General features: G+C 39.3%; 3 protein-coding genes across 8 annotated transcripts; all 3 read left to right on the forward strand.

Moving 5' to 3' along the window:
• Positions 1–14: 14 nt before the first annotated feature.
• LOC306875519 (large ribosomal subunit protein mL54-like) lies at positions 15–1,568 on the forward strand. The gene is made up of 3 exons (XM_079426150.1): positions 15–183; positions 412–568; positions 1,101–1,568. The coding sequence occupies exons 1-3, from the start codon at positions 63–65 to the stop codon at positions 1,231–1,233; spliced, it is 411 nt and encodes a 136-aa protein (XP_079282276.1). The 5' UTR covers positions 15–62; the 3' UTR covers positions 1,234–1,568.
• Positions 1,569–2,020: 452 nt separating this feature from the next.
• Positions 2,021–8,814, forward strand: LOC306875450 (mucosa-associated lymphoid tissue lymphoma translocation protein 1 homolog). 4 transcript variants are annotated; one of them, XM_079426016.1, is made up of 17 exons: positions 2,021–2,308; positions 3,370–3,524; positions 3,619–3,785; positions 3,971–4,101; positions 4,180–4,330; positions 4,404–4,591; positions 4,682–4,778; positions 4,883–4,927; positions 5,011–5,052; positions 5,277–5,345; positions 5,471–5,648; positions 5,736–5,810; positions 5,888–6,015; positions 6,201–6,350; positions 6,462–6,619; positions 6,811–6,948; positions 7,722–8,814. In XM_079426016.1, the coding sequence occupies exons 2-17, from the start codon at positions 3,388–3,390 to the stop codon at positions 8,052–8,054; spliced, it is 2,187 nt and encodes a 728-aa protein (XP_079282142.1). In that variant the 5' UTR covers positions 2,021–2,308; positions 3,370–3,387; the 3' UTR covers positions 8,055–8,814. The 4 variants fall into 4 exon arrangements, with proteins under 4 accessions (XP_079282142.1, XP_079282140.1, XP_079282141.1 ...); XM_079426014.1 differs by having other exon boundaries at positions 2,039–2,308; positions 5,142–5,345; XM_079426015.1 differs by having other exon boundaries at positions 2,039–2,149; positions 5,142–5,345.
• Positions 8,815–9,322: 508 nt separating this feature from the next.
• On the forward strand, positions 9,323–17,298 carry safb (scaffold attachment factor B). 3 transcript variants are annotated; one of them, XM_079426020.1, is made up of 22 exons: positions 9,350–9,409; positions 9,504–9,634; positions 9,968–10,055; positions 10,174–10,241; positions 10,346–10,582; positions 10,661–10,714; positions 10,801–10,849; positions 11,617–12,064; positions 12,429–12,475; positions 12,549–12,646; positions 12,724–12,873; positions 13,122–13,219; positions 13,305–13,348; positions 13,443–13,525; positions 13,611–13,756; positions 13,864–14,154; positions 15,102–15,233; positions 15,328–15,370; positions 15,449–15,549; positions 15,627–15,685; positions 15,765–15,819; positions 15,916–17,298. In XM_079426020.1, the coding sequence occupies exons 5-22, from the start codon at positions 10,382–10,384 to the stop codon at positions 16,034–16,036; spliced, it is 2,220 nt and encodes a 739-aa protein (XP_079282146.1). In that variant the 5' UTR covers positions 9,350–9,409; positions 9,504–9,634; positions 9,968–10,055; positions 10,174–10,241; positions 10,346–10,381; the 3' UTR covers positions 16,037–17,298. The 3 variants fall into 3 exon arrangements, with proteins under 3 accessions (XP_079282144.1, XP_079282146.1, XP_079282145.1); XM_079426018.1 differs by having other exon boundaries at positions 9,323–9,634; XM_079426019.1 differs by having other exon boundaries at positions 9,350–9,634; positions 10,346–10,573.
• Positions 17,299–17,740: the final 442 nt, after the last annotated feature.

Here is a 17,740-nt window from a genome sequence, read left to right on the forward strand (position 1 = left end):
CCGGAAGTACGTCATACGTATGTCCAGCTCAGACAGCATGGTGGAAGATCCGAGGAGGCACAATGGCACATAAAGTGCTTCATTCTTTTAAAAGGATAAACTTGCCTTTTCTTAATGTTTATACAGAGCTTTTTGTTAACACTCTACGGATTCAGTCCCGTAGTTATGCTAGTAAGAAACCAGGTAAGCTGTGTTTTGTACGCATTTTATATTTGTATCCATGTAATGTTAACAGTACCCTGCAACTTCTGACCTTGTAAGACCAATTTTCAAAACATTAATAATTTATTTGTTTAATGTTATACTATATTATTATTTTTGTTTTTATACAGTTTTGTATTCAGATTTCATATAATATCTTAAATATGTTAAGAGCTTTTTTTTGTGAAATATTATTCTTGTCTTTCTTAGTACCCAAGGGCAAAGGTAAAGGGATGGTAAAGGAAGTTTTTAAGGGTCCTGAAGTCTGTAAAGATCCAATGAGACTTTGCACACATGCAGTTGGAGTCAACATCTTCAAACAAGGCGAGGACCCTCTTATTAAACCCAAGGAGGAATATCCAGAATGGTACGATGTTGTATTTGACTTTGTGCTTTTACACTGCATTTATTTATGCAAGCTTGAATAAAAAATTCTAATTGTCTTTTTTTCACAATTCTGAATTTTCGCAATTGTTTATGAACTTATAATTGCGAGTTTACATCTCATCATTTTCATTTTTCCCCCTCAAATTTCAGAATTTGGATCTTTCAATTTGGACTTTTTTTCTTTGAATTTTGAATTTATTTCCCTCTAAATTCTAAATTTACGTTACAATTCTGTATTTTATTTCCACCAATTAAAAATGAAACAGGTAATTGTGAATTTTGTCACAATTTTGATTTTTTTCCCTCCCAGTTGCAAGTGTATATTTTACAGTACAGACTTTTCTTCTTTCAGCTGCCAAGAAAACAATCTGAATTGTGACTTAATTAATTAATTGATGAAATATTTCTTTATTTATTCCATGGCAGAAACAATCTTCCATATTTATTACATCTCAAATCAAATATACCATGCTTGTAACTCACGTTGTATATATGTTGTCCCATACCCTCAGGTTGTTTCAGTTGGACCTCGGTCCACCCAAAACACTCAACGAATTGGAACCAGACAGTCGGGAATACTGGAAGCTTTTAAGGAAGGAGCATATTTGGAGACATAATAAACTGCATAAAGGCAAAAAGATGTAGAGGGTTTGGACCAAATCATGCGTCTTTGAGAGCAAGACCTGGGTGAACCTTTGCTTTCCCCACATTCACAGCAGACATTACCTGAGGAACAGGTTGAGATGAACTTCTCCATACAGAGAAACATATCTTCTTTTCGAGTGTAACGAACAAATCAGTGCTGACAAAAATAAGCGAACTTTTGCCGTTTTGCTGGTTGTGTTGATTATACTGTGTCTGAGGATCAAGTGGTTGAATTTTTGTTGTCGTTCTTTGTATTACTGTTAACGTGATTGTGTTATTGTTCTCAATTCTGTCACGTGAAAAATAAAATTTCTAATGCGCAATGTCAAAAAGGGTATTTTCTTTTTTTGCGTGTTCTTTCTTAGTCATGAAAAACTTGGACATGTCAAAGTGAAATTGTTAAAGAGTCTAATTGCTCACAAAATAATTTTTTCTATCTTTATCCGTATCTAGCTGTATATTTTGCTGAAGTTGTTACATCCCTTCAGCAGGAGTGCCTCGTCTACATGATGATAGTTTGCTGCTATATGTCGAGAGGTTCAGGTTCACTTTATTTGTACCCATAGGTAGACTAGTTATGCAGTGTTATGACCTCACATCTTTCACATTTTACAGACACAACATGCATGATAAAAGTGTTTTATCACTAAAAACAATAAATAATAATGTACAAATTATGTAAAAAAATTACAATAAATAAATATTAAAAATAATAATAAAATAATGTTCCTAAGACCTATCCTTATTGAACTGAGTGATAGCTGCAGGCACAAAGTAAAAAGCTCGTGCTGCGCGTGGTGGGAGTGCATGCAAGTACATTAGAAAGAGGAACTACTGGCTGAAAAAGACAACTGAGGATGTTTACCATACTGATTTGCGGATTCTGCTAAGCATTGGTCGCAGTAACTGATTCAAAGTGAGTTAAACGGATATTTAGAGTCTGATTGACTGATTATTGGTAAATCGGATGTGTACAGTGAAATATATATATATTAAATAATAGTATTTGTGCTGCGATCGCTTGACAACCTACGGGATAAACTCACTTCCTGGTGTCTAAATTACCGTATAACAGGTAAGTGTACTTTTGTGTACTGTTTGCCGGTTAAGTTTAAACATTTAAGAGCTTTTAATTGCGCATATTTCGTTTTATAAAATGAAATCGAACATTATGGTAGTATATGTACTGATCTGTGATCTAAATGCAATAATCTCTCGAGCTTTTCTAAGCATGTTGGCACTGATTTGATAGAGAACTAAAACTTTTAATTAATTACCTATGTGGTTGGCTATTTAAGTTACATTTCATAAAGCAGTGACAAGTGTGTCGTTTATAGAAAAATATAGGGTGCATTCGGTTCCGCATTTTCATGTTACTATAGGCAATGCTGGTTTCTTTTAATACAGGAACAAAGTCAGTGTTAATATAAAACACGTATTAAGATTTTATGTGGTGTTTTTTATATATTTCGAAAATAATAATAATAATAGGTTTGTAACAATAACAATTCTGAGATTATAAAAAAGAGAAGCCTTTCACAATTCAGATATGTATTTTTTTTATATTCGTGCTGATTAAAAAATACATTTAAGTTTTTAAAAAACGTTTATAGCATTGTCTTCTAAATTTGGATTTAATTACGCTAAGAATGTCAAGTGTAAAATTGTCAAGATAAAGATATTATTTTTTTATTATTATTGCCAACTTTTAATTAGGTGGATTACAAATATTCAAGAATTGTAGCATTTAAATGGGAATTTTTATTTTTGGACAATTATGCCACCTAGACATTTTCCTATGTAAGTCCCCACCTAAAAATACCAATATGGAGTAGTTTTTTTTTTAATGGTTTTGATATTTATTATGTGATGTTGGTTGAGAGGCTAGACGTTAATCACATCTTCCCCTTTTGTGATAGGGTTTGGGTAATAACATATTTGTTAGGAAATTCATAGTTCTGTAAAAGTTTGGTTTGGAAAGTTGATTTAAAGTTTATTTAAAAAAATCACAGAAATAAAGAACACTGATACCTATAGTAGAAATTACATTAATGCTTGAAAAGTTTATTGAACAAACTGAAAACTAAATCATAAACATTGAAAAACATTCCTGTCCACTTGTCATTTATTTCTCAGATATTCCTTTACCAAGTTATGGAGGACAAGAATTTGGGTGTAGAAACCCTAAGTGAGGCAGCACTAAACAGACTCGGTTACATGCTAGACAATCTAGAGTGTGGTTGGAAACAGCTGGCAAAGGCAGTGGCCGAGCAGCCACACTTCTGCTATAGGTAGGTCTGTTATAGACTAAATGATGTGGAATAACTAACCAATATTGTGCATGGTTATGACTAGTTCACAATTATAGAATCTACTTCTTTGTAGTGACAAAGAGCTGACTGACTGCTCACTCAAAGTGCTAAGTCGACATGGCAGTCCTGGCCGATACCTACTTGCCCTTCTTGCAGATAGAGGGTGTACCTTGACTTTCCTGCTTCAGTGCCTGAAGAAAATCGAGCACAGAGAGGCTGTTGGATTTCTCACTACACATGGTAGCTATATATATATATATATATATATATATATATATATATATACAAAGTGTTGATGATCTAATCTCGAACAGTTTCTCCATCCTCACTGTGGTTTGCCTTTGTGGTTAATGATTTAGTTTGGTAATCCAAAGGCCGAAGAGGGTGAGTCATATCACCCAGGTGTTGTTTGTGTTTTGGGGTAGTGATGGGGCAGATTGATATCACACTGCAGCCACAGAGTCAGCGGGCACCAGAGGGGAGTCCCGTGGTTCTGAGCTGCAGAGCAGTCGGACCTTTGGAGCTCACCTACCAGTGGTTCAAGGGCAAAGATGAGGTCTGGTGCACTAAGTTTGTATCTGAACCTACTGATTTGAAATATTATCCTTAGTGTGGTTCTTTATGTTCTCGGTAGGTGCCAGGGGGCAATGGCCCAGAGCTGGTGCTGAATCCCGTTAGTGCGGCTCAACAGGGCCCCTACATCTGCCGTGTAAGTTCTGGGGACAAGTACGTCTTCTCCAACTGGGCCCATGTACGTCTTGTGAGGTCTGGAGACGCAAGTGCAGGCATGTGAAGATTTCACTTTCAGTCTGAAATGAATCAGATTTCTTTATCATTGATAAATTATGACAATTGCAGGTTCCAGCAGTGGCTACTTGCCTTCGACAGCTAGTGGGTTGTATATAATTCAGCAACCTAGGCAGCAAGCGTTGATGGAGGGAGACACTCTCTATCTTGAATGTGCTGCCCAGGCCAACCCACCTCCCCAGTTCCAATGGTATCTTAACAAACAGCCAATGCCAAAATGTACTAGAAGCGTCTTAAAGGTAGGCTACTCATGAAAGTCTCACAATTAAATGCATAGAGTAATTCATTTGAATTTACTTACTTGGGTATCTGTATGGGCTTGTCCACAGATTCCATGCATAACCACAGCGGATAGAGGTATATATTCTTGCAAGGTTTACAACCTCTATCATGAAGCGTGGAGTGATCAGGTTCAAGTAATCATAGGTAAGGTGCTTGAGACAAAATTATCCATAATTGTTCCTTTAAATACAAGTGAAATAAATCGACCAAAGATGATTCATTATATAGCATGGTCTGTTTTCACTCAGGTCCTGGTTCCTTTTCTGATGTCTCATGGGAAGCACCTAAAGTAGGTAAGCACAATCTTTTTAATTGTATGATTTTAACAAATCTACTGATAATTTCTTGTCACTCACATGCACCTTATGTTTTACAGGTGCTTCTGATGCGGGTCCAAGGCAAATGGGTGATTGTTGCGGTAAGTGATAAGCAGAAGTGTGGTGGTTTCTCTAGGCATTTCTTGTAAAGGATTTGCTATGTTAATCTTGTCGCTTCACAAATGTATAGCCACTGATAAGGTAGCATTGCTTATTGGGAACATGAACTACCTGCATCACCGGCAACTAAGAGCTCCCATGGCGGATGTGCATGAGTTGACAAACCTTCTACGCCAGTTAGACTTTAAAGTCGTCTCTCTACTAGACCTCAACTGGCAGGAGATGCATAGTGCTGTTAATGAGTTCCTGCTGCTGTTGGATCGAGGCGTTTATGGTTAGTTCCTTGTAGCATAATTTGGATTTCTGTGACTATAGAAAGTTATTTCTAATTTCTAAGCTTCCTAATTGTTTGTTTATTAAATACATTTGGATCATTTCATCCATGTCCACCATTTCAAGGGCTCTTGTACTTTGCTGGTCATGGCTATGAAAACTATGGGAACAGTTTCATGGTACCCATCGATGCTCCAGCCTCTTATACCTTCAAGCACTGCCTCTGGGTGCAGGACGTGTTACAACGTATGCAAGAGCGCCAGACAGGACTTAACGTCTTTCTATTGGACATGTGTCGGAAACGGTGTAGTTGATTCATAAGTGTATCAGTTCTGTAATATTGTGCATAAAATTTTACTTGAAACTGACATCTGTTGTGTTGATCATTCAGAAACCCAAATGATGAGAGCATCCCACAACCTGACCCCTTGAGAGTGACCGCAAACATAGTGTTTGGTTATGCAACGCAAGTCTAACGCAAAATGACAATAATTTTATTGACATCTAGAAATTGCGATTATAATTTTCACATTCTGGATTCAGGTGTGTTGATGCCGAAGCATTTGAAGTAAATAAAGATGATCTCTCTAACGGAATCTTCATGCGCTTCCTTACGAAAAGACTGATGGAGCCAGAGAAGGTCACGGTCATACTTGACAAAGTAGCAGAAGGTTTGGGGTTAAAGATGTTCAAATCATTTTTGGTATCGACATTTTGTTTGAACTACTTTTCAGACAAAAAATGTTACAAAATGTGCTATTGCTGTTAAGCCACATCTATGCCATAGGCTTCTATCAAAAAAATGAATGACACCAAGTGTGACCACAAAGTTTTACAGAGTCACTGTCCATTGCAGACATGGGAAGGTGTGAAATCACTCGTGGTCGGCAAGCTCTGGAGCTGCGCAGTAATCTCTCGGAACGTCGTGCCCTAACAGACAGCATTCAGGCTCCAGCATGCCAAGTCACAGCGTCAACTCGAAACTTACAGTGGGCCATTGCACATGGTGAGACCTGTTCAAAATCAAACCCCTCTAGTTTATATCCTTATGCAAAGTACTTTGGCTGTAGATAAAATAATGATCAACGTAATGATGATTTTGTGTAAACTGTTCCAGTCATCCCAGAGAGCCGCTGTCTTCAGTTTGAATGTGGTGTCAAGGTACAGCTAGGTTTCGCTGCAGAGTTCTCCAATATCATGATAATTTACTCTCGGATATTGGAGACGCCTAAAGACATTGTGTTCTGCTCTGCTCAGCTCTCTGACTTTACAGAGGTAAACTGCCTTTCTTGTAGATCTGCAAAGAAAATATTGTGTCCTGAGAAAATATAACATAAAGCTGTAACATTAATTGCTGTCCTGTGAATGAATTTCCATGGTCTGCTTCAATTTGGTGTATCTCTGATTGATTGTCAAACACAGCCAAAGAAGCATTGTTTACAGTTTTGACAATGAAATAATTTCAGGGTCCTGAAGTAGACCTGAAGCACAGCAATCAGGAGAGTCTTCGCGAGGCTGGCAGCTTACTACTGTCCATGGATGATCTACTGCCTCTGGAACAACCTCGGCTCTTTACTCGTATTAGTGCCCTGCAAAGGCTCAAGGTACAATATGTGCACAATGGCTTGGTCAAAATAAGGGAACACCTGGGAAATATTACTTCCGTAAAGTGTTTTACCACCATTTGCCTTTAAATTCAGCTTCCAACCTACTTAAAATAGATTCATAAAACTTCTGAATATTCTCCAGTTGAATATTCTCCAGTGCTCCAACTGTCCAGGTTTAAGATCACGACACCATCATTTTCACATTTTAAAATTGGTGTCTGTGATTATAACTTTAGCAGTTGCAGTTATTTCTTGGATCTGGAAGTTCTGTGTGGTTGGTTATTGTGAAAACTTTCTTCTTTAAGGTGACTATTGAGATTTGCCGTCACGTTGCAGCACTAGTTATGTGTTTTTTGGGCACAGTCCTTAGTGTTCAACGGCCCATATTATTCACCTTCAGTTTGCCCTCTGTTCCTCTTTTGCTGAAGATGTGTTGTCATGCTTTGTGTTTGCAGTCATAGACATAAAAAAAAACGGGCTTTTAAGGTTACAGATGTTACTGTTAAACAAGCTTCCATGATTTGTTCCTTTTGGAAGTCTGACAAGTTACCTGCTTCACAAGCACTTGTTCTACACAACTTAACACTACCTGTAAACTGATTTACAGAATATAGTTAAAAGGAGAAACAAAAGATAATGTTTGTTTTTTCACTGTAGAAAATTTTATTAACACCTATAATAATGGGGGTTCATATTATTTTGTCAAACTCCTGTTTATCTAATGTTTTATATGTGTATAAGGCATATCTTTTTGCTTTTCCCCCTCACAGAAAGAGCTCTCCTTTACTGTGTGTCTACACTACAAGTACACTAATCTGGATGAAGAGCTCTTGGAAGAGCAAAGGGTCAGTGTAGGCAAACCGTTAGTGTCAAAACTCAACCTCCACGAGCCACGACTCTCTCACTCCTCCTCCTCTGACCTACAAATGTCCAGTATAATGGAGTCTTCATCCTTCAGTGAAAGCTTCAGAGCTAACCTCCCCGACTTAAGCCCTTCCTCCATCGGATCTGCATCTACATCCTGCTCCTACTATCAGGGACCCATGGAGTCACCCACATTCTCTAGTTTAAAGAATGAACCAGAGGAAACCATATGTCCTTAATTCCTTGAATCTGAAGAACCTCCTGCCATCAAGAGTTTGCCTAGCGCCTCTTCTCGGGAACTTCCATTTAAATTTAGCAACTTACAAAATTCCCTTTAGCGGGAAAGTGTTCAAAGCTGTGCGTCTTGGATGTTACAGTATGATTTTGTTATATTCCACTCAGACTGCCATGTTACAGAAGCTTGTGAATGTAAGGTAACTGACCCTTCGCAAAGACCCGCCCCCTTCATTACTGTTGCTATTTCCGACAAGCCATGCCACTCTCACGCCTCACATCATGTTCTCACATGAAAAATATATTGCAGAGCAAACAGGAAACTGACAACACGCCTCCAGACAAGACAGAGCAGGTTACATTTGGAATCAAACCAAAGGAGCTCAGTTAAAGCAGCACATGAACTGATCATCTCTTCCTCTTTACTAGTTGAAATAAACATGAATGAACATCAGACGGTGTCTTGTTGCAAATGCTGGAAGATGTCAATACACACCATTTTTCAAGTTCAAGTCCACAAACCCTAATCTACTCTCCAGTCTGATTTGTTTGTCGGATTAAAATGCAGATTCAGTGTTATGAACGGTTTCATCGCCTGTCGATCAAACTCCTTGCAAAGGGTCAATTGAGAAAGTTGGTGTACTCTAACAGCTTACAGTATCTTATTGTTGATAGATTTGCCAGTGCATTAAATTATCCTATTTTGCATATGTTTGGTTTTTCATTAAACTACACCACAAAAGATTCTGTCTGTGGTCATGATTGTAATGTGTCTATCACTTGAATTTCAGCATACTAAAAAACATATCTAGCAATAAAACACCAATTATTATTAATAGCAAATCCCCAGCAGTTCCCATGCTCCTGACAAACCAATCTTCCCAAACATTTTGTTACTGTTAATTGACACAAACATGCATTTTTACCCTCTAAAAAATACCAGTACACACTGTTAGGTGGTGACCTTGCAATGTGTAATTATAAACTACTACTCCCTAAAAGTAACGTTATTTTTGGGAAGAAAGTCAAAATATATCAGGTTCCCTCACTCTAAAATGTGCTTAAATAATATATTATCATCACATCTGCTAATGTCTAATTTTATGAATAGCTGGCTAAATAGGGTATTTTTGTATTTGCATTCCCACCTGAAATGTATTTCATCCGCCAAAAAAAAAACCTTTTTGGAATAAATGACATCATAATATCATCAAAGATGTTCCCGCGCTCATGTCAAATCGAGGTCGCTTGCGCGCATGCGCCTGAAGTCCCCAGGGCAGGCGCATGCGTAGACTGTAGCGGCCTGCGCCATTTTGCTTCGAGTGAAAAACGCTGTTTATCGCGCTCTATCTAAAATTTGGTGAGTGTGCGCGGGGTAGAGAGAGACTCGTACTTCTGATTCCACCGTAACGTTGTCTAGAAACTAGAAAACATGTCAGACTCTTCGACAGCAGATGTGGGGCCCGTGGAGTCGGGGGTGCGTAAATTATCGGAGCTGAGAGTGATCGATTTGAAGGCCGAGCTGAAGCGCCGAAATCTCGACATCAGCGGCAACAAGAGCCTGCTTTCAGAAAGACTCAAAAAGGCAAGTGGAACACCAGATATAAACATATCTAATTATTTTGCAACTCTTTGCTGTAAAAACATGCTTTGCATGCATAAATCACAGGGGTGGATGTATTGGATTATTACTGATTATTACTGGTAACAGTCTTTTCCGCACAATCGTCTGCCTGTTACAGACATCAAACTAGCTTTGCAGGATGTTTTGAATTCAATGCTTATGTAAGTTAATATGCAATGAATGAAGTGTAGGTTGTCGTTTTAGATTAATGATGGATTATGAAGCTGTAAACAATAGGCAAATGGGTGACATTTTATGCTTGTATTTGACTATAAATCATACTTTCGTTTTCAGGCCATTGAAGAAGAGGGTGGAAATCCTGATGAGATCATTGTACACCTTGAGATAACTCCCAAAAAAACACCTCGGCGAACTCCAAAAGGTAAAAAGTGATATTTATCTTATTTCAAAATCATTTAGCTACTACATTGTGTTTCACAAATTTATGCAAAACTTGCATGACTTTAATGATTTGAAAATGTATTTCGTTTTCCCTACAGGAAAGAGACAAGACGAACCTGATGAGCCTGAAGATTGCACCCTTGAGGAGGACTCTGTTGATGGCCAGGTGCTTCATCATATAAAGTTGTTGATGGATATGATCTACCTAACTCGGTTGGGTTATTTTGCATAGGTTTATCTTAACTTAACAGCTGCCTATTCTTCCTTTAGGAGGACCCGGATGCTATTCCAGAAAACCTTCATGAGATGGATATTATGGACATGAATGTCCTGGATGAAGCTGATATGGGCAATGGAGGTGGGCCTGAGGAAAACGAATATGAGGAGGAGGACCTAGACACGTTATCAAACGAAGATAACATGGCCAACCTGAGGGAGGATGACGCAAATATCCACGACGCAGAGGATGTCGCTGATATTGTCACAAGTAAATCTGAGGTAGAGGAGGTGAGTTTTTAAAATTAGCCAGTCATACTGCTGTTTTGTTCTTGTTGTATATTGTGTGACGCTTTCTTTGGCTTTCAGGAAATGGAGGCTAATGACACAGACGTGAATGAGAACCAGGAAGCGCCTTTCCAGGTATTCAAGGAAGTTAACATTTGAGGGTTTTTCTGTGATGGGGATTGGGTTTATTTTGTTTATCTTTATTCATTTTCCACCTTTAGCAGGAGGATGAGGGTGAGCATGGATGCGAGGACACAAAAAGCGAAAAAGGTACTGTATGGAGCTGTTTGGAATTGCTCTTAAAGTCAGGGTGAAGCCATAAGATCCTTTTAGTATAAATGTATCAGGTTACTCAGGAAAAAGAGACTGGAAATCCAAAGTTGATTACTGGCTTTCTGCATTGCTGACTATATATTTAGCCATTTATATATTTATTTAGAACCATGTTGTAGTCATTCACATGCTCTTTGGAAGGTGCAGATATGCAAAGAGCCAGTAATCTGTTTCAGTTAGAACATAGGTTGGTTTACATGGTTGTTGCAGATGCAATTTAGTGTTTCTAGGTTGCTTAAAGAAGACCATGAAGAGAAGATGAGAAGAATTGGATCATGCTGAAGCAAAATCGCTATAGGATTCAAAGTTTGTTAATTGGAGATTTCGCTAATGGACCATTTGCTTGTTTCAAAAGAAACGCAATTCCTGTAAAGACAGCGCAAGCTGCTTCTTCCATATCACGGACACTTCAAGTACTAAAGTCGACGATGGACACTCGGATTTGGTGCAGGTCTTGTGGCTTTCCCTAGTCAACAGCTTGCCCTCTGCTTCGGGGTGCAGGTGAACTGAAAGAAATGGCCTGTTGTCTGGAAGCTTGTTGATTTGTTCTCACTTTGGTTTTTCCAGTCTCTTCATAGGGTAGCTTGCCTTTGCTTGTGTATGAGACAGCAGAGGGCCACGTCCTAGTCCAGTTCCACGATAACCATTGCAATGTCTCAGAAGTGATTAAACTCTGTGCCATTCTATTCCTGTTAAATCCGTAGAAAGTGAGAAAGTAGCCGGGTCTTGTATATCAGAGCCACTTAAGGAAGACACCACTGAAGAACCGACTGAAGACGAGAAATCTTCAGTCTGGGATTCTCACAAAGAGGAAGACCATGTGCAGGACCTCGCTAACGCCGAGGAGGCCACCAATTTGGAATCCGAATCGTCAGCCTGCGAAATGGACGTTGATGCATCAAAGCAAAGTGAAATTGAATCAACAAGCAAGGACCAAGAAAACATTCAGGACAATTTGTTGGACACTGAGAGCGCTTCTGCTCAGGCCGCTAATGCTAGCGAAACAGATTTGTGCGATATCGAAAGCGCAGTTGATTCGGAAAGGGCATCTAAAGGAGAAGCGGCTGAGGAATGCAAGAAGACTGAACCTGCTTCAGAAGAGTCTTCAGAAGTGAAAGAGTCCTCTGTAGAGGGTGATGATCAGAAAAAGAGGTTTGTTGTTTTCTGTCTACTAGAACAATGGCTTTCTTTTTCATTGGCTCCTTTGTTAACAAGTATGGGTGCTCTTTGGCGGTGTAATCGACTGCGAATTTCGTCTACCAATTTGTCTTTATTTTAATTCTTAATTTTTTTTTCTACCTTCAAAAAGTAATGTACCAGAAATTTGGTTTGCCAGTCCAAGGTATGTTTAACGTAATTGGGCTTCACATGACTATTCAAGTTGTAGTATCTAAATCTTTGTTCATTGCCTGAGGTTGTTTGTGTCCTCACTAGGTGGGTATTTGTTTATCAACACTGGTGATCCCGTTTAAACTGCCCATTCAATTTCTCATTATGCCGTTTTATTTTTCTCTAGTGGTGATGAGGATTCATCAAGCAAGCCTGACTCAAAAGATGATAAAGGTGAGTGTGCAGTGAGCTTTTTAAACAAGAAATTGTTCCTGTGCTTTTCTAAATTGATTTTGTGGCCTATCAGGTAGCGCAGCTGCTAGCGGAAGGAACCTTTGGGTCAGTGGACTGTCTTCAACCACGAGAGCGACAGATCTAAAAAGTCTGTTCAGCAAATATGGCAAGGTCTGAATGTTCTAGAAAACTAACTAACAAAAAATAGGTTGGATTGTGTCCTGATCCATATTTGTTACTGCTTGCAGGTTGTTGGCGCTAAAGTAGTAACAAATGCCCGAAGCCCCGGCGCTCGTTGCTATGGGTTTGTTACGATGTGCTCTACTGAAGAGGCCACGAAGTGCATCAGCCATCTGCACAGAACTGAGCTGCATGGCCGGATGATTTCAGTTGAAAGGGTAAATAGTTTAGTTTATTATTAAGGCGCCAACACAGTTTCTGAATTTGGACGTTCAACTCTCTTTATTCCTGTTTTATTTCAAACTGACTTTACTCAAAATGGATTTTCCAAAAGCTTTCTCTAGTGTGAAAGAGCTTTTGATTATAAATTGCACTAGTGTATGAAGTATTGCTTCAGAGTTGGGTGGCTGTCAATGTTGTTGAAACAAGGTGTGCAGACAAAGCCTTGATTTGTATTTGTTTATAGGCTAAGAACGAGCCTGCCGGAAAGAAGCCTGCTGACAAAAGCGATACCAAAAAGTCTGGCAGTGACCGAAGGCACTCCTCTGACTCTAAGACAGAAACGTAAGTTGTAGATCAATTGTATTTGAAGACCTCTCTGCATGCCAAATAACTGCAACAATCTTATCATATGGTTTAATCCTAACAGATCTGAGAACAAAGATGAGAAGTCTGAAAACTCTGATGGTAAAGGTAATAAAAAAAATAGCTTGCATTCACGTTTGTTACTGCCTTAAGTAATATCCTAAGGTATCCAGATCTTAATGGTTCAATCTTGTCTTTACAGAGCAAGGAGGAGAGAGAACTGTTGTGATGGACAAGTCGAAAGGAGAGCCGGTCATCAGTGTGAAAACAAAAAGCAAAGAACGAGTATGTTTCATAATTGGAACTGTTTTAAATCCAACTGCCTTGTTTTGGAAGTGTTGTTAAAATTATGCACCAATTTTTGTTTTAGAGCACTAAGAGCCGTGACCGTAAGTCCTCCAGCAAAGAGACGAAGGACATTTTGTCATTTGACCAGATCAAAGAGCAGAGAGAGAGGGAGCGCCAAAGGCAGAGGGAACGCGAGATAAGAGAGGTGGAGAGACGCAGACACTCTGGGTAAGTACTGCTTCCCATCATCTTCCCCTCAACCTGATTTACTGTTGATCAAAAACCAATTTGGCAGTTTTCCCTCTGATTTCTCAACCTGTTTAATTACATTCCAGTGAACGAGATGGCCGTTCGGAGCGAGAGCGTATCCGCCTCTTCCGGGAGCGGGAAGAGAAGGAGAGGTTGATGAAGAAGCGCAGCTGGCTGGAGGTGGAGAAGCAGCGACTGAATGCGGATCGCATGGAGCGCGAGTTTTTGGAGCGTGAGCGTCTCCGAATCGAGTATGAGCGGCGGCGTGAACAGGAGCGCATTCATCGTGAGAGGGAGGAGCTGAGGCGACAACAGGAACAGCTACGCTTTGAACAGGACCGACGCACCCTTAAGAGGCCTTACGACATGGATGGCAGGTATGCATAGGGTAGGGTTTAGTGTTGGTCGATTTGTTCAATTTTCATATCGTCAGCCTGTGAAATCGCCAATACACGATATTAACGTGCTAATTTATTTAATTACTTATTTACTTACTTTCATTGCCGTAAAGTGAACCAATTCCAACGTAAGGTTAAAAGCAGTCTAATGTTTTTAATAACTGAATTTGTTTAACGTAACAAATTTATAGTAACATTGTAAGTTACAAATTATAATGCTTACATTTTCCTCAGTTATTCAAAAAGCAGCTACAGAAAACGAGCAAAGAACATCATCACAAGCTCAGTCTAGCGCGAGGTTATGCACTTTAAAAACACTTTCGTTATAATCAGTGAATTGCACTGTATGATGAATAAATCTCTTATACTTGCATCGCGCGTACATCTGCACTTTTGTTGTTTATGATGAGAGAATTTGCGAGTCAGAATTCAGTCAGCGCACGCTGAACAACAGAACTCCACCGTTTCAGCAGTGACTCATCTGATTAGCCATTGATTGCATTCACAAGCTCAGCATAATTGTGTGTGATTGGTTATAACGCTCAACACTGTAAAAATGCGTAAAAAGAAATATAATGCAACAAATAAGCCCTAATATTAATTAGTATTACTAGCCTGATAATAAGAGTAATAAATGTCTTGCTATCGTCAAAGGCATCTGCCACAGGCGATATCTCTGACTATTGTCGATGCACGATACTATCATCTATCAGCACAAACTTAGTTGGGTTGCCAGAGTCCCAGACTTTTCTTAGGGCCACAGGAACGGCTGTGAAAAAACAGTAAAAGACAAGGTTTCCACAACCAACTTCTTACTCGACATGATTCTTTTTAGAAAGTTCAATGACTAGGAGCATCTTGATTTGTCAGTTTTGACCCTGCAGGCATGTGTAGATTTATACAGTTTTTCTGTTTCAAATGTACAGAAAAGATGACTGGCAGATGAAGAGAATGACAATGGATGATCGCTATGGACGGTCGGATTTTGGACGCCAAGACCGCTACCAAGACTTTGACCACAGAGACCGCGGCCGCTATCAGGATGATATGATGGACAGGTAACACCAGCGACGTCTAACAGCACCCAAACATCTAGACATGTCTATAGATTTTGCTACTATACGGTAATAATTTATATGCCTTTTTCTATAGGAGAGACAACCGTGGCGGAATGCCGGGAGACAGAGACAACCAGGTAAGAAAAGTCCTTCACGGATCTAGATTTGATCTTTGGGTATTGGATGGCATCTCATCCTATTTTCTCCATCCATAGCACATTTCAGATCGGGACAGACATGGCAGGGACAATCGTGGCAATTGGGGTGGTGGATACGACAAGCGTGGAATTAATCCTTCGAGGCCAGTGCCAGGCGGGTAAGTTGTTTTTCCTCCTCTAGTCAGATCTGCTGTGGTCTTGGACCTCTCTTTGTTCAACTGTTTTGCTTTTACAGTCGAGACAACAGAGACTGGGAGCCTGGACGTAAAATGGATGGGGACAGAAACTGGCAAGGTTTGTCCAATAAACATCTGTTTAGCTTAGAAAAGGTTGCATGTCCTCCTCCCTTTCGATTTACTACTTTTCTTTTTAGGAGCAGACCGAGGTGTCCCAGCACAGGGTCACATGGCACGGGGTGGAATGGCAAGGTAGTGAGATTTAAGCTTTGTCTTGTTTGGACTGTTGTGAGTATCATGTGCTTTCTTTTGTCGCGTATGACGCTAATATATTTGTCTCCTCTGTAGCCGAGGTGGATACATGCAGACAGGGACATCCCAGTCAATCTCTGGAGCCTTAAACCGACCGAATCAGATGGCGCAAGGCGGTGGAATACAAGGAGGTGGAGCCTTTGGTCGACGTTATTAACTTAAAACCTCTTCCCTTGTGTATCTGTTGAGTGTAAAGACACATTGCAGCTTGTACATTGCCATTCAAGCTTTGTAATTTTTTTTAAGTCCACTTTTCTTTTCATGGTGTAAAGATGAACAGAAAATTGATTACATTATGTAAATTTTTTTTCTCCATTCCACCGCTTTAGATTTTAGTCATTTTCTGTTGTACACTTGGTGAATGCTCAGGAATGGTTTGCTAAAATGAAACCTGTCTTTGACACCATTAACTTGATGTCCACTTGTTTTTGACGTGTTTCAATAAATTTGTGGCGTTTTCTTTAAAGGAGTGCTTTTGTTTTCCCATGATGCACATGTTAGCATTTTGTTGCCACTAGGTGGTACTCTTAGTCTAAGTGTTAGTAGAGGAACTGAAGAATGCTTGGCAGAGCTATGAGAATGCAAGGAGTTTTTTTTACATTTTCTGAAAAAGTTCACTACATATTAACAATTGCGTATAATCCAATTGGAACATGTTAGTTTAGTATTTCAGGTTTATGTAGTAAAAGTGACGGTTGTGTTATCAAGCTCAGCTAACATGTGGCATCTCTCTGTAGACTTGGTTACTATTTAAGATGCTTTGCATTACTAAACTGAGAAAACGGATGGCATTACCATCATGTCCACCAGCCAATTGCTCAATACCTCTTGATTATTTAGAGCTTAATTATTCATGGAGTAGGAGGATTGTGGTTTTTAATAAACCATTATAAATACATGCACTTTCTACATGACTTTTAAATGTCAAAAGATTGCATATTGTGTAAGTCTAATCACGAGTATTAGATCACTAATATATCCAATAGTAACCCTCAAGTTCCCACTCTGCAAGGGAATCAATTTCCGGAATGTTTTATTTTGGTATATATATCCTGAATCACACTGGTAGTTCCTTATTACTTAGATGTTCCTCAGTATTGTATTTATAAGTTAGGGGGTGATGTCCTAACTTTGAACCTCAGCATACAGTCCTGAATCTGTTTTCAGGTAATCATCATGAAGACAAACTACAGGGAGATTGTGCATTGCTGGCTTGAAATTAGCCATGGTAATGTTATGGGATGTTGTTTAATAATTCAATACAAATCACTGCAGTGCAACTTTTGGTGGGGGCAGGAATTTGTAATGGTCATCCATGTGCTTGAGTGTTTTAAGAGTAATTAGCAACAAAGATATCAATAAAGATCAATGAACCTTTAAAAAAATCAATAAAACTTTGGTTTGACTCCAGTGACTCATAACATGACATTCTGGGTGGTGTATGATGTTTCAGTTCCTCGGCGTCCTGAAGTAACCTCTGCCTAAAGTGATGCCTTCTTGGGAGGCATCTTGAATGATGTCACTAACTCAGATCAGGTCGTGCTTGAGTGGCCAATTGCGTCCAGGCTGAAGGTTTTGGAGGTGGAGTCAGATTTGCATTCCTAGAAAAGCCTAGAGGCCATAAAACTTTCATTATATATCATGATGTTGAAATGTGCCAAGAAACTGTTCATAAATTTATGCTCCCTACAATCCTGACTGAACTATTATCCAAGAACTGCTGGTTGCCTTCAGTCCTGATGATACTGTCCATTGTTTCAGGTCTGAATGATGTTGGGCTGTTTGAATTGGCACATGTTCTACTCTGGAATACGTTGATATGTAGACCAAGCCATTTGGAGCAGAACCTGAGCAAGGCTGG

The sequence above is a fragment of the Barbus barbus genome (assembly GCF_936440315.1).
Source record: "Barbus barbus genome assembly, chromosome: 9".
Taxonomy (NCBI): Eukaryota; Metazoa; Chordata; class Actinopteri; order Cypriniformes; family Cyprinidae; genus Barbus; species Barbus barbus.